At 48.2% G+C, this 15567-nt stretch overlaps 1 protein-coding gene across 8 annotated transcripts in view; it reads left to right on the top strand.

Moving 5' to 3' along the window:
• Nucleotides 1–15567, top strand: part of ST3GAL3 (ST3 beta-galactoside alpha-2,3-sialyltransferase 3) — a 204264-nt gene that overhangs the window by 169804 nt on the left and 18893 nt on the right. For all 8 annotated transcript variants that reach the window (XM_029948432.1, XM_029948429.1, XM_029948431.1 and 5 more), the window contains 4 exons: nucleotides 7736–7830; nucleotides 10748–10811; nucleotides 11629–11724; nucleotides 12007–12193. In XM_029948432.1, coding sequence (XP_029804292.1) covers nucleotides 7736–7830; nucleotides 10748–10811; nucleotides 11629–11724; nucleotides 12007–12193 — 442 coding nt within the window. The remainder of the gene's footprint in view (nucleotides 1–7735; nucleotides 7831–10747; nucleotides 10812–11628; nucleotides 11725–12006; nucleotides 12194–15567) is intronic.

The raw sequence follows: 15567 nt of genomic DNA, 5'->3' as shown, positions 1-15567 counted from the left end.
TGGGCGTAGGGGAGGGATAAGGAAGCAAGAAGCTGAATGAGTTCCTGTCTAAGCATCCTGGATTAGGCTGTGAAATGAGAGAAGAAATAATCTGCTTAAACAAAGTTGGGATGGTTAGAGAATTTGTGGAGCATGGAGAAGGTTTGGAATAGCTGAGGAAAGTTGAGGGTCCAACCTAAAGTTCAAGTCTATGAATTTGCATTGGCATCAGTTTGTGTGAGTGTGTGTGTGTGTGTGTGTGTGTGTGTGTGTGTGTGTTCTAGCAGCACAAAGAGTACAAGAGTGTAGGATTAGATTAAACTCTGAGTGGATTTTGCCTAACGAATGGGGGTCCCGGGTCCTGGCAAGAAAGACATGAGAAATGGATGGGATTCTAGCCAGGAAAGAGATATAACCTGAGAATTAAGATAATTTTTCTAACTAAGACTCAGAATCCAGAAACAATAAGGTAAAAAGTTGATAAACTTGACTACATTTTTTAAAAATCTATTGCAAAAACTGAGGGGGATAAAAGAAAGCAAGAAAATGCCATAAGCCGAGTAAAAGTTATATAAACAAACTAGGAGGAAATATTTGTAATTGTATCTCAGTGGATTCATATATTTAATATATGCAGAGCTTCAAAAAAAGGGGAAGATTGTTAGCTAACACTATGTTGGTGATTATAATGCAATATACAAGCATATCAAACCAACACATTCTACATCTTACACTTACACAGTGACACAACCTAGATGTCGATTATATCTCAAAAAATCTGGGAGAGGGGCGCCTGGGTGGCTCAGTCGGTTAAGCCTCCGGCTTCAGCTCAGGTCAGATCTCACGTTCGTGGGTTCGAGCCCTGCATCCGGCTCTGTGCTGGCAGCTAGCTCAGAGCCTGGAGCCTGCTTCCGGTTCTGTGTCTCCTTCTCTTTCTGCCCCTCCCCCTCTCATGCTCTGTCTCTATATCAAAAATAAATAAAACATTAAAAAAAATTGGGAGAAAATGCTGGGAGGGAAAAAAAAAGAGAAAACCAATAACCCTATAGAAAAATGAACAACAGATAGGAACAACGGTAACAGAAAAAGAAGTGCAAGTGGCCCTTTTATAAATATAGCAATGTGCAATTTCACTTATTAAAAAAAGAGATACAAATGAAAACAAAACAGAGATGCTATTTCTTTCCTATCAGACTGGCAGAATTGCGTGTTTGACAGTGTACTTTTACACTGTTATGTAGCACAAGCCCTATAGAGGGGAATTCGGCGACATGGAGCCAAATTACAAATGTGCATTTTCCCTCTGACCCAACCAACCCACTCCTAGGAATCTATTCCAAAGATATGTTGGCAAAGAGAAAAGACGTGTACGTGAAGTCATTCATTGTAACCGCTGTTGGTAGAACCTACTTTACACAAGATTACAACAAACCAAGGGACTGAATAATATGATCAAGTATGTAATTCTGTATACTACTATGGAGTGATTACCACAGTGTATTATATAGCAAACAACACAAAACCTCAGTGGGCAAAACAGTATATGTTATCTTTTTATTGAATAAAGAAGGGAATAGGAATAGTAGTACTCTGCACACAGACACACACACGTGAAAAAAGGAAGGATAAAATAAAAATGAATTCATTGTAAGAATAATACTAATGTGAATAAAATACAAATAAAATGAAATTAATAATAAAAAAATACTAGAGGGGAATAGAAGCAACAGAAGTCAGACATAGAGATCATTGTTAGACTCCTATGAATGTATCTTGTTTTGAGAATTTAGTTTGGTACTAGGTCAAGTGTTATATTGTCATAAAACAAAAGCAAATTAAAATGAGGTATAAGCAGCTCGTAAAAACCAAAAGCAAAATGAAACAAATGGACTTAACTATGTATTACTGATGAATTAAAACTCAGCAGAATTATTTCAAGTGGCAAAAGCGAAGTCGTTTGTCTGTACTTCTCTAATAGGGTATACCTGGAGGCAAAAAGAACTGTAAAGAAATCGTAAATTGTTTTTAGTAATGAAAGTGTTAGTAACATTATGCTGAAAGTATTATGTATATTTTCTACATGTATCTATATGTAAATATGTATTAATATAAAGCAGATAAGTAATTGTGTTGATACCACTATAGGCAAGAATGTCTACTTAATTGAAAAGAGATACACAGGGGACTCTGGGTGGCTCAGTCAGTTAAGCATCCAACTTCAGCTCAGGTCATGATCTCACGGTTTGTGGGTTTGAGCCCCGCATCGGGCTCTGTGCTGACAGCTCAGAGCCTGGAGCCTGCGTCTCCCTCTCTCTCCCTGCCCCTACCCCACTCACGTTCTGTCTCTCTGTCTCTTAAAAATAAATTTTTGAAAAACATTAAAAATTTTAAAAAAGAAGATATACAAAAATAAAGGAAGCTTACATAGATGACTTTTATGATATGTGAATTATATCTCAATAAAGCTATTAAACAAGAAAAAAGAAAGTAAGTGCAAATCTTATAATCCTGAATTGGGATTGGGAATACTAGTATAAATGCATGATGTATTTTCTGTTTGTGGGGTGCCTGGGTGGCTCAGTTGGTTGAGTGTCCAACTCTTGATTTTGGCTCAGGTCATGAACCCAGAGTCATGGGATTGAGCTCCATGTGGGTCCCCACACTGAGTATGGAGCCTGCTTAGGATTCTCTGTCTCTCTCTCTCTCTCTCTCTCCCTCCCTCTCTCCCTCTATCACGCCTGCATGTTCTCTAAAAATAATAATAATAAATAAATAAAATGTTAAAAAAATTATTTCCTGGCCTTTTTCCCCTGAAAAGGCCTGGGAAAAATGACTAACCATAGTGACATGAGCGACCCAACCACCCAGATGGTGGTCTTTAAATACCATTTCTATTAAAGGAACCAGGACTCCTTGGAAAATGTCTGACTTCAGATGGAGACAAGAAATGTACAGGATGAACCTGGGAACATCTTCACATACTCGAACGCAAGGACATTTTCTTTCCTTGATGACTGGAGTGTGTCAGAAGGATTCAGGAGCCAAAATAAAAGACCAAAGAGAGAAAAAGAGAGAGAAGGAAACCTATGGGTTAGAAAGAGACTAGAGACCAGCCCAATTCAGTGTGTGGACCATGCTTCTCTAATAGGGTATACAACTATCTAAATAACAACTATTAAAATAAACAACAAACATTAATGAGATAATTGGAGAAATCTGAAACTGACAACTTTTTGCTATTAAGAAATTATAGTGTTTTAGGTGTGATAATGGCTTTAAGAGGAGTTGTCTAGGTGTGGTTATGTTTGTTTGTTTTAAAGTTTATTTTTGAAAGAGAGAAAGAGGGAGAGAGCATGAGCAGGGGAGGAGCAGAGAGAGAGGGAGACACAGAATCTAAAGCAGGCTCCAGGCTCTAAGCACAGAACCCAACGCAGGGCTTGAATCCATGAACCAGAAAATCATGACCTGAGCTGAAATCAGATGCTTAACTGACTGAGCCTCACACAGGGTGCCTCTGTAGTTAGGTTTTTAAAGATGTACTTGTCTTCTAGAAATTAATGCTAAATAAAGTATTCTATGGATGAAATGGTATGATTTCTGGGAATTTCCAAAATAATACACAAAGAAAGTAGATAGGGTAGAAGGGAAACAAAATTGATCATGATTGATAATTGCTGCATCTGCGTAATGGGTCCATGGGGATTCACTGGTTTGTTTTTCAACTTTTGTGCATATTTGAAATTTCCCATAATAAAAAGTTTTTAAAATATCTCCACAGGAGGAAAAAAAGAGTACCCTTTGCACAAAGGTGCACCCAACTAGCAGAAAGAAATGTTAGAGGAGAATGATTTACTCTCTCAAGGAATAAAGAAGGTCCACAAAATAAGTATCTAAAACAGAAAGACCCAATAAAAGAGCAAGGTGAAATGGACAATGTTTAAAAACAGATAATAAAAACAAGAAATAAATAGGTTGTACACTAGAGGCAAAGATTTTTTAAAATTTTCTTTCTTTATTTTTCTTTATTTAAAAAAAATTTTTTTATAATTTATTTTTGAGAGAGAGAGAGAGACAGCATGAGAAGGGGAGGGTCAGAGAGAGAGGGGGTCACAGAAACCAAAGACAGGCTCCAGACTCTGAGCTAGCTGTCAGCACAGAGCCCATCATGGGGCTCGAACCCACAAACCACATGTGAGATCATGACCTGAGCTGAAGTCCGATGCTTAACTGACTGAGCCACCCAGGCGCCCCTCTATATTTATTTTTAAGAAAGAGAAAATGAGCAAGTGCACAAGCAGGGGCGGGTCAGAGAAGGAGAGAGAATCCCAAGCAGGCTCTGCACTGTCAACAGCGCAGAGTCCAACACGGGGTTCTAACGCATGAACTGCAGGATCATGACCTGAGCTGAAATCAAGAGTCAGCCGCTTAACCAACTGACCCATGCAGGCACCCCCAGAGGCAAAGATTTTTTTTTTTTTTTTTTTGGATACAGAGAGAGACAGAGCATGAGAGGGGGAGGGGCAGAGAGAGAAGGAGACACAGAACCGGAAGCAGGCTCCAGGCTCTGAGCTAGCTGTCAGCACAGAGCCCGACGCGGGGCTCGAACCCACGAACGTGAAATATGACCTGAGCCGAAGTCGGAGGCTTAACCGACTGAGCCGCCCAGGCGCCCCTAGGCAAAGATTTTTAAGAAACACTTATCAGACCCATTTAATGCTTTGTCGGGCTCTCTCCCATGAATTTTTTTTGTTCATGGCTCTAGGTGCTATAACAAACTACCGTAAACTGGGTGGCTTCTCAACAACAGAACTGTATTTCTCACAGTTCTGGAGGCTGGAAGTCGGAGACCGTTGTACCAGCAGGGTCGGTTCTGGTGAGAGGCATCAGAGGACAGACTTCTCCTTGTATCTATCCTCCTAGGGTCAAAAGAGAGCTCATTAACTCTCTAGCATCTTCAGATAAGGGCACTAACCCCACTCAGAAAGCCTCTATTCTCATGCCCTAATTACCTCCCAAAGGTCCCCACCTCCAAGCACCGTCACACCGGGAATGAAATTCCAACATACAAACTTGAGGGAACGCAGACGTTCAGGCTCTAACACTCATGTTGCACCTTCTGCTTTTTCGGTCTTGTTTTCACTTGTGTGTCCTTGTACATTTGATGGTTGGGGGTCAACTTGTGTCACATGACCAGCAGCTTATTGTTTTTGTTGTTTCATCCAGCCTTTGTATATTTTGAGAAAGTTGCATATATTTCCATAGCGGTGTTTTCATTATTAGTGAAAAATAGGCTCCTGGGAGGCTTCGTCGGTTAAGCGTCCGACTTCGGCTCAGGTCATGATCTCACAGTTTGTGGGTTCGAGCCCCACATCAGGCTATGTGCTGACAGCTCGAAGCCTAGATCCTGTTTCAGATTCGGTGTCTCCCTCTCTCTGCCCCTCCCCTGCTTGAACTCTGTGTGTCTCTCTCTCAAAAATAAGTAAACATTAAAAAAATTAATTAAAAAAAGAAAATGAAATACGGTCTACAGAATAGTTTAAAAGATAATATGGGAAAAAGAAAATCAGTACAGATATATACCAGAAGGTTTATTGCCTTTGTGTTTTAGGATCATGGGTATTTTCTATTTATTTGTGTGTGTTTTAGGATCATGGGTATTTTCTATTTATTTGTGTGACACGTGCACACACACCTGTCAGTGTTTTTTCCAAAATTAGCACATATTACAAGCTACAACAAAAATAAGGTGTGTTTTTTTAAAAGTAAAAATTAACAAAACAAACTTTGTCAGGAAGAAAGGAGAGGAAAAGGAAAAATACGTTGAGAACATTTGGCAAGATCTTAGGAGATTTTATTAGCATATGATATCCAGTACATATTGGGAAACTGATAAAATCCTGTCCAAGCCTGCCTGAGAAACTTTGCAAAGATCTTTTTCCAGCTTTTTAAAAAAGTTTATTTAAGAGAGGGAGGGAGAGAACGAGCAGGGGAGGGGCAGAGAGAAAGGAGTGAGGAGCCCAGCAGTGAGGAGCCCAGCGCGGGGCTCAAACTCATGAACCTGTGAGATCATGACCTGAGCCGAAACCAAGAGCCAGCCACTTAACCAACTGAGCCACGCAGGCGCCCCTGCAAACATTTTATCAGCTCTCGACACAGGAAGAGAGGTTCTTGCTGCGGGCTCATCCAGGGACCTTGTTTCCCTCACTGGTGCACATAGACTATGGCCAGGATGCTCAGTGCCTCTGGTAAAACATCAAATATGTTAATGCACTTGGATTTGATATACCGGGTGTGAGAGACATGCACGATCCTTGTACACAGAAGGGAAGTGTGCTGACTCAAGTCCAAAGGAAGTCTGCTCTGCAAGAATGGCCTGTCCATGCTGTCGAGTGTTGAAAGCGTCTTCCCAGCCATGAGTAATGGGAGAGGGAGCAGGATTGGAAGTTTTCTGCCTCCTTCAAGTTCCCTTCAAAATCTAGTAATATTAGACCTCCAAGTGATTGCTGGTATTCTTCCTCCTGGGTAGGGTGGTTATAATGGTCAGTGATGATGGAAGTGAGTAAGATTTGCTTGCATTGGAGTACGTTCAGAGGGCTACCTTCTAGCTCCCGGGATAGAGGGACCTCTCCTCCAGTGTTCAGGTTTTCAGCAGCCGATTCAGATTGAGTTAGAAATACAGAGACGGGGCCCAGACCTAGGCCTCCACACATTCATTCTTGGGCAGCAAGGCCCCAAGCAGGCCCCACAGCGAGAATCAACACACAGTCTTCCAGGCTGCCAGGTGCCCTAAGAAGGGTCTCAGAGCCAGGGTGCTGGGTTCCATATGAGGTTGTGTTGTCCACACATCCCTGAAGAGCTCAATTTCTCCTATAGCTTTTCCCTCTGTCCTCACTGCCTCCTGCATCCCTTCTGACTTTGCCCCACCCTCCCCAAGCCTGCGCCACAGCCGGCCCACTCCTTGGGCTTTCCCAAGAAAAGTGAAACGTTCTTTTCCCTTCTCAACTCAGCATCACCTCATCCTTCCCACCTCACCTTCTCTCCCCATTTCCCTCCCATTTCTCCTCCAGGCCCACATTACCACCCCCACTTGTGTCCTGTGCCCCTCCCTCACCTCCTGAGGTACTTGGCTTCCCCTCCCTGGTCTCTGCCAGCAGAGGTGTTCAGGCTCCTACCTGTCAGGCCTCCGCTCACCCCTGCCTCTCAGCCACGGGACACTCCCGTTCTTCTCTTCTCAACCAAACATCTATCTCCTGTGGCTCTTCCCCCTCTTCACTGTGAATTCTCTTTCCTCCTCACCCTGGGTGGTCCACCTCCCAGAATTCTCTCCAAAACTCTCTCTCCATGCACTGGCTGTCTTTGGGTATCTTTCTGCTCACTTGGCCAATGTGTCGTCTCCATGTTCCCAGATGGGAGAAACAGTTTGGGCAGCAGCCACTGGTGGGGTACATGCCTGGGTCACCTGGCCAGAGGGCTTCCGGAGTGCTGCAGCTCCATCCAGGGCAAGCGGATCTTGCCTCTCCACCCCTACAGCTGGCCACATAGAGACTGACCAGACCTGCCCCTTCAAACTCAGGACCCACTGGGTAAACTGTGTCAGACCCCACGCAGCAGCTACCTACAGACCAGGGGTAGGGACAGTGTGCTGGAATGTCAGGGTCCTCCTGCAGATCCGTTGCCAAGACAGATGTATTGAAGAGCCAGTCCATACCCCAGCCTGTTGCATTTGGGGAACCTCAACAGCCCTGTTGTATTCCAGGTTCTCCAAGCCAGCACCCATGTTCCTGGATGACTCTTTCCGCAAGTGGGCTAGGATTCGGGAATTTGTGCCGCCTTTTGGGATCAAAGGTCAAGGTATGTTGGGAACCCTGGCCCACTCTACATTAACATCTCATCCCTCAGCCTGCCTTTCTGCACTCAGGGTAGGGTTGTACCCTCAGAAGTCCCCATGCTGGAGAGCCACACCTCCCCATCCCTCTTTCCCTTCCTCTTCTTGCTTCAGGAAGAACAAACACTGTTTGTTTACTCAGAGCCCACCACTTGGCCAGGGCCAGGTATACAATAGTGGAATGGACAGTGCAGTCCTTCTCCACAAAAAAGCTCCAGTCTAATAGAGACAGAGATACTTAGAGTGCAGGATTCTGATGGGGGAAGAGATCATAGGAAAGGACATGAGGGAGACCTATCCTGGAGGACCAGGTACAAGTGGGAAATCCCCAAGAAGACAGAGGCTGCCCCCACAAAGTCCCCCAGGGACCTCACTCATACAATTCCCTCCTGACTTTCCCGCGCCTGACAGTTTCATGGTTCTGATGCTTTGTCAAATTCCTGCACTATTTCACAGCATGGTTGAGTTTGGACTTTAGGATCAGACATTCAAGGACCAGATCTCAGTACTACTTCTTTATCGACTGTGACCTTGAACAGGTTACTTGACTTGTCTGTGCTTTAATTTCTTCCTCAGTTAAATGGAGAAAATAATACTATTGTATTAGGCTGTGGTCAGAATTAAATAACTGTTTGAAGGGGTGATATCATTTGGCCAGGGGACTCAACAATACCTGAACCCTCTACTCAGCCAGTCCACCCCTTCCTGAAAAGAAGACGGTGACCGGCAGAAGGACACTCTAGAATGGGGGTTTTGACCTCAGGCCCCCAAGGGCAAATCTAATGCGTAGGGCTGAACCATGTGAAGAACTTATTTTTGCTGAGTACAGATAGGTAAGCAGCCTGCTTTTCTCCCAAATCCTTGCTCAAGACTCCAATCCTACAAAGCTGTGAAGGCCTGGAAAGGCTGGTCTGTGGCCCATCAACAAGAGAGCACCTACTAATTTATACCCTTTCTGCTAAAGTCCCCTCCAAGAAAACAAAAGCCCAAGCTCTATCTTGACCTTGGGCAATTAGTAGCAATACGCTTTTCCTTAGAGGTGAAATGGGAGGTGGGGAAGGGAGGGCTCTGTGGCCTTCCCTGAAGCCCTCCATAAGTACATCTGAAGGCAACGTTCCTTAAAGGTCATTTCCTTACCATTCTCCTTCTCCTGGGAAGATTGACGTGCCCACCGCCTCTTTCCCACCCTCTACTCCTGAGCACTCTCTGCCTCTCCGTCATTCCTGTGAAACTGCTCAGTGCCCCCACGAAATCCAAAGGATACTTTTCAGTTCCCAACTTGACCTCTTGGCTGCATCTGACAGCGTTGTCCACCCCATCTTTTAAAAAAATTATGGAGTTGTTATTTTTAAGTTGGGAGGCATTTTTTCTTTACATGGAATATTTCAAGCATATAAAAAAAGAATAAAGATTAATGCAGAGCATTGTGTACCCGGCTTAAGAAATAAAACAGGAGATACAGTTAAAGCTCCATGTATCTCTTCCCACTCCATTCTCCTCCTCCAGGAGACCATTATCCTGGTTTGGGGGTTATCGTTTCAATGCCTATTTATCTATTTCTGTGACATATTTATATATCCATTGAAAATCTGGTATTGTTTTTTTGCATGTTTGTATACTTTAAAAATCATGTTATGTGTGTGTTATGCTTGTGCTTTACAGGCTCATCTGTATTCGTACGCAAAGCCAAAGGTCACTGGTTTATGTATTTTTACTGCTGGCTCATGTTCTTTGTACCACATTTGATCTGTTTTCCTTTGTCGGGCTTTTCAGTTGCTTCCCACACTTTGCTATTACAAACAGTTCTGCAGTGAACCTTCTTGTATAGGTTTCCGTAAACAAACCAGCGAGTGTTCTGATGTTATCTACCGAGGAGGGGAGCTGCAAGATCTTAGTCTGTGCACATCTACATCTTTGCTTAATGTTACTAAGATGCTCTGCACTACGGTTGTACTAATTTACTTACTTTATCTTTAGATCTCTGTGTACATTATCTTTTTATCTTCCTAATGACTCTGCAGAGTAGGAATTACCATCTTCATTTGAAAGATGGGGAACTAAAGCACAAAGAAAGTATGTGATTTATCGAAGGTTAAAAAACCCCCAAGTAGCACAAGCCAGGATTGGACTCCAAAGCCAATATCATGACACAGTATATTATTATAATGTTCTCATTATGCCAGAGTGTGAAAGGAGAGCAATGGCCATTGCCAAAGCCAGAGAGAGGCCAAGAAGAATAAGGTCTGAATAGTGGTCACAGGATCTGAGAACACAGAGGTCCTGGGCCCTTGCTGAGGGCAGCCTGAGTGGAGTACAGGTGGGCGGATGCCAGGCCTCAGGGGTCGAAGAGGAGAAAGGAGGAAAGGAGGTAGGAAGAGAGAGCCTGCAGTGCTAGAGGGAGAAGTGAGTGGAAGACGGTATCAGAGAGTGAGGCAAAGGGGTCTGAGTGGGGAGCTGGCTGGGCACACGAGCTCTTCATCACTGGTGGTCTCATCTTCTCTCTGGTGTCTGCTCAGTCAGGGCACAGAGGTGAGCCCAGCGTGGACTCTGTCTCTGAGCAGGTCCCAGGCCCAGGGATGCATGTCTCGGGGCCTGACTGTAGAGCGTTTGAAAGCCAGAGGAGACTTCCCAGAAAGTTCTTGGGGAGCCCTGGGGACTGGCTCCAGACAGAGCTGAGTGTCCCTACCTGTTCCCTGCCTCCATCTTGTTCATCAGGGAGAAAGCTAGGCCAGTGGCCCGGCCCAGCCTTGTGCCCAGAGCCCCTTCTCCCCACCCTCACACCCCCCCACAACCTACATGGTAGCATGTGCCTCCAACATCATCCGCAAACACTTGGGGGACGTCAGTGACCCTCTAACAATAACCTCCCTCCTCTGTCCACAGACAATCTGATCAAAGCCATCCTGTCAGTCACCAAAGAGTACCGCCTGACCCCTGCTTTGGACAGGTGAGCCACTCGGTACCCAGCCTCCTGCCCCTCACTTGCCTGGCATGCCCAGAGGTGTTGAGGCCCCGCCAGCCTTCCCTGGACACGAGCAGATTCTCCATCGTGTCCACACATGCACACACAGCGCACGTGCATGGGGTGGTGAGCAGGTAAGTGAGGCCCTCCAGCTGGCCTGCACCCCGTGGACTGAAAGCACTTGGCACGATATTTCCATCCTCAGCTGTCAGAGGTCTGAGGACCTGGGTGGTGGAGGTAGTTGAAGGACCAGGGCTTAAATGCAGGAGGCAGTGACAGTCCTGAAGCCAGTGGGCCCTGGATGGGGGAAGCCCCCGCTGGGGGAAGCAGAATGCATAGGGCTCTCTGGTGTCTATTGGGAGCATGGGGGCTTCTGAGTTGAAAATAAGCCGAGCCTTGCGTCCTGGGGCCTCCAGGCCTGTCCTCTCTGCCTGCTTTTCTGGCACAGCCTTCAAACTCAGCACATTTTGCCCTTTCTCCTGAACTCCACAAACCCTTGGGAAATCCTTACCTAGAATGCCATCTTACCAGAGGCTCCTTCCTCACCACCCCAGAACTAGTGCCCTTGCCCCTTCCACACCCCCACTTTTCTGGAGAGTATCTGGCACTAGGGATGTCAGAGAGTCCCAAGTGGCCTAGCCACCCACAGCACAGCCTTGGTCTCAGAATGCTGCTGGAAGCCCATTGTTCTTCCCCATCCCAGCCTGCACGTGGCCAAAGGCATGGAGCCAAGGGCCAAAGGGGTAGGGAGAAGGAGACCTAGTGGGCGGCTCTTCAGAGGTCTCTGCCTGTCTCCCCTCAGCCTCAGCTGCCGCCGCTGCATCATCGTGGGCAATGGAGGTGTCCTTGCCAACAAGTCTCTGGGGTCACGAATTGATGACTATGACATTGTGGTCAGGTGAGCTCCCCACAGCAGGGCCACAGAGTGTCCTGGCCCAAACCCTGGTCCCTGAGTCCACTGAGAACCGTCTGGCCATCTGGCCAGCTGGGCTAGAGGTCAGCAGAGTCCTCAAGAAGAACGCTAATTTGAAGGGCTCCAAAAGCTAGGGGCTCCAGGTGACCTGGCCCCCCATTCTCTGCCCTTGGGGACTCCCGGGGTCAAGGTGTCTCCCCAAACCCAACCCTACAGACTATGTGCAGTGAGCCCAAGGCAGGCTCTGACTGGGCCTGCTCTCTGTAGACTGAACTCCGCGCCAGTGAAAGGCTTTGAGAAGGACGTGGGCAGCAAAACTACACTGCGCATCACCTACCCTGAGGGCGCCATGCAGCGGCCCGAGCAATACGAACGCGATTCTCTCTTTGTCCTCGCTGGCTTCAAGTGGCAGGACTTCAAGTGGTTGAAGTACATCGTCTACAAGGAGAGAGTGGTGAGCTTCCCGTACGCCAGCTCCTTCCCCTCTTGCCCTGGCCTTGTCTGTCTTCCAGGTCAGCCTCCCGAGTTCTTTCTCAGCAAGACCCTGAGTCCCTCTCCAGCAGCCCCTGCAGGTCCTACTCTGGCCTTAGAACCCCCTGGAAGGAATGCTTTTATTGGCTAGCCCTGGCCTCACTCCTAATCTTTATCCTCTCCTGCCCTGCCCTTGTAGGGGCCTCCCCAAGCCCCCTTACCCTCCTCCTCTCATGTGGATCCACCCTCATTCCTGGCCAGGGAAGGAAGGCCTTGTTTGGATCCCGGGGCCGTTCTGCAGGGACGGCAGACCCCTCAGTGGGCTTGAGGGTGCCAGTTCCCAAGCCCGTAAGTCCCACCTCTCCCCGCTTGGTACTTTTACCACTGACCTGCAGTTAGATCTCCAACTGCCACTGCGTCTGGTTCTACTCCAGGAATGATCAGATTCTGTACCCCTTGTTCTAGGCAGCCTAGGGCCCGAGTTCGCTTCTCTAGGGATTGCGTGGCCAAGTAGGGTGACTGCTCCTTCTGGTGGACCACCCACAGAATCCCCTCCTAAGTCCTTCATTTCACAGCTCGGGGCCTACAGGGATACCTGCCAACTTGTCCAGACCTTCCCCCCGCTCTCCCCTCAACCACCTATCCCCAGCCAGCCCAGGGGAGGGGTACTGCAGAGTTCAGGCCATTTGTCTTCCAATATCCAAGCCTCTTATGAGAGGAGAATGATGACAGACGGTCTCCGCGTACAGTAGGAAGCTAGTTGTTCTTTCTGGAGGTTTAGAGGCGAGTTGGGGGTTGGGAACAGCTTAACCTGCCTCTAGGGGTCTCAGTGCAATTTGGTTTAACTCCACAGCCCTTTCCCAAGCAATGCCAAGTGCAGGCAGTGTCAAGTAGGTAGCAAGCAAGAGAGAAGACAGAAGTCAGGTCCAGAAATCAGGTAGGTGGGACAGTGGGGAAGGGGAAGCTGAAGGAGACAGCCAGGCTCCAGGGTTTAACTTGGCTCCCCAAGGAAGGGGCTGGCTTTGGCAAGCTCCAGCTGCAAGAAGGCTCACTGCCTGCGCAAACCAGGCCGAGAATGGGGCTGAAGAAGCACCCCTCTGTTTTTAGAACCATGGCTTGAATACTAGTGTCCTGAGCGCCCTTCTCTTTGCCTTGAAGGCAACAGAAGTGGGATCACAGGTAGGCACTTCTAAGGGGAAACGGGAGGGAATTGCATCCACCTTGGTGAATTCCAGGGAATCCGAGGGCTGCCTTCTCACCCTGGCTTCTGCCCATCTGGCCGCCTTCTCCCGGCACAACCTTTCCTCTGCCCACGGACATCTGTCAGAGGAGCTTCTGGAGGGCACGGCCCTGATGCCATTGTTTTTTTTTTTTTTTAACCCCTCATTGCCCAGTCATCATAAATGATCTGGAATTGGCTCAAACACCAGATCCTGCTTCCTGGAAGCTGAACAGACTGGGAGGCCAGGCCAATGGGCTGGGTCAGGGCATCTGAGAACAGCAAGTCAGTTAATTCAAGGCTCTTGTAGTTCATCCACGGAAGTAAGGAAAGAAGGAAGAAGAAAAGGAAGACAGCCATTTAGAGACTCACTATACTCTAGCCACTTAGGGCCTCACTGTTCCCAAGATGACTCTGAGGAGCTCATCATCTGGCCTGGCCTGGGCTGCAGGCTGATCAAAGGCTCTATAGAGCAGTTGAGATGGAGAAGTGTGGGCTGTGCTTAGGCACATGGTCATTCCTGTGGATGTCTGTGGCCTAGCCTGGACTGGCCATGTCTGGGGATGTAGGACTGGCCTTGTGTTAGTGAGAACTCATTCCCAGGGTTGGTAGGGGTGAGTGAGGAGAGAGAAGGGACGGGGGGGTGTCATTTGAAGTTCCATGAGCCTCCCTGGCTCCAAAGTCAAAGATAATTTGGGTCTTTAGAGTGAGCTATCAGAGGAGCCCAGCAATGCCCGTGGCCACACCCACCCTAGTAATTCCGGTGACCCAAGAAGCCCGTCCTTTAGCACCCTTCCCTACTCCAAGCCCAAGGCCGATGACCTCACAGGACCTCTCCCATGCGCTACTTCACTTCTCTGGCATCCAAGACCCGGGTAAATGTGGGAGAGGCTGCTTCTCCAGGCCCTCCCCGTCTGGTGCCAGCCACAGGCTTGTCCTGCTCCTGCAATGGTGTTTCCAACCGTGAAGCCTCTGGGCTACTGGGGAGCTCCCTGCACCTGCTGGGAGCCTCAGCTGTACAATTCTGGCAGGAAGCAGTGCTGCGTTCAGGAGCCAAGGCCTGGCTGGGCAGGGCTGGACCAGGTGGCAGGCCTCAGTCACAGCTGCTGCCTGCCGCCCGCTCTGTGAACACTTGCTCAGTGCGTATAATTTTCTGGTACCCAGGAGTCTTGATGGGGCCTGGAAAGAGGAAAGATGGGAAAGGAAGACTGGACAACCCAGAAGACAGCCTGTGCTAAGGCTAACCGTACTTTCTTCATCCATATGGGAGCTTTTCTGGTCACCATTTGTGGCCATTTGGTTCCCTGATTCACTGGACAGTTGCACAACAATTTCCAGACAGGTTACGACAAGGCACGTTATCTCCCAGCCCCCAGGAGCCCCGAGCCAGTCAGCCAGCTTGCAGGAGTTCCCAGCAGGCCATGCTCAGGGCAGCTCAGAAGAGCACCAGTGGATCGTTGAGCGGGGAAGCTGAGGTCGGGGGGAGGAGGAACCGGAGACACGAGGTGGAGGTGTATGTAAGGCCTTGGTGGGACAGGGCACACGTTCAGAGGCACATCTCACTCCATCTTGCATGCACTCATTTGCCAGGCATCACGGAGGTGCTCTGTGTGCTGACTCCATGCAGCTCCCTGTCTCTCATGGTCTAGTGGGAACAGCAGGCCCAAAACCAGACCTGTGATGTGATGTGATGTGGTAGGTGCTGGGGTTGAGCATCCTCCTCCTGATGTGTGATGAAGGCTGGAGGTGCTCCGTCCATTGTCCATGGGGCCTGGAGAGGACAGGACATGTGCGAGGCCACCACTCAGGCCCCAGTCCTCCTACCTCTGCCAGCCTCCCCTTCCCATGCCCCAGGATGCCCAGGAACCCAGAAGGGAGCTGTCTTCCTAATCCCCTTGGCCCCCTCCTCCCCTGAAACTGGAAAGCTGGCCTCATCGCCACAGGGCTTCTGACTGTCAGTTCATCAAGGCCCTGAGACCTAGGGTGGGCTGGAATGGGTGTGGTTCCAGCCCAGCTAGGGGACAGGAGGAGACAGGGGCTGGTGGTTGGCCCCCCCGGGACAGCCTGGACGCAGACCCCGCCTCCCAGCTGTAGCTCAGGCTTTGGGGAAAGAGGGAGGGGCCTAAGGCCAGCCAGGG

This window comes from Suricata suricatta, chromosome 8 (assembly GCF_006229205.1).
Source record: "Suricata suricatta isolate VVHF042 chromosome 8, meerkat_22Aug2017_6uvM2_HiC, whole genome shotgun sequence".
Taxonomy (NCBI): Eukaryota; Metazoa; Chordata; class Mammalia; order Carnivora; family Herpestidae; genus Suricata; species Suricata suricatta.
The sequence above is the reverse complement of the archived record's forward strand: the minus strand, read 5'-3'. Positions and strand labels throughout refer to the sequence as shown.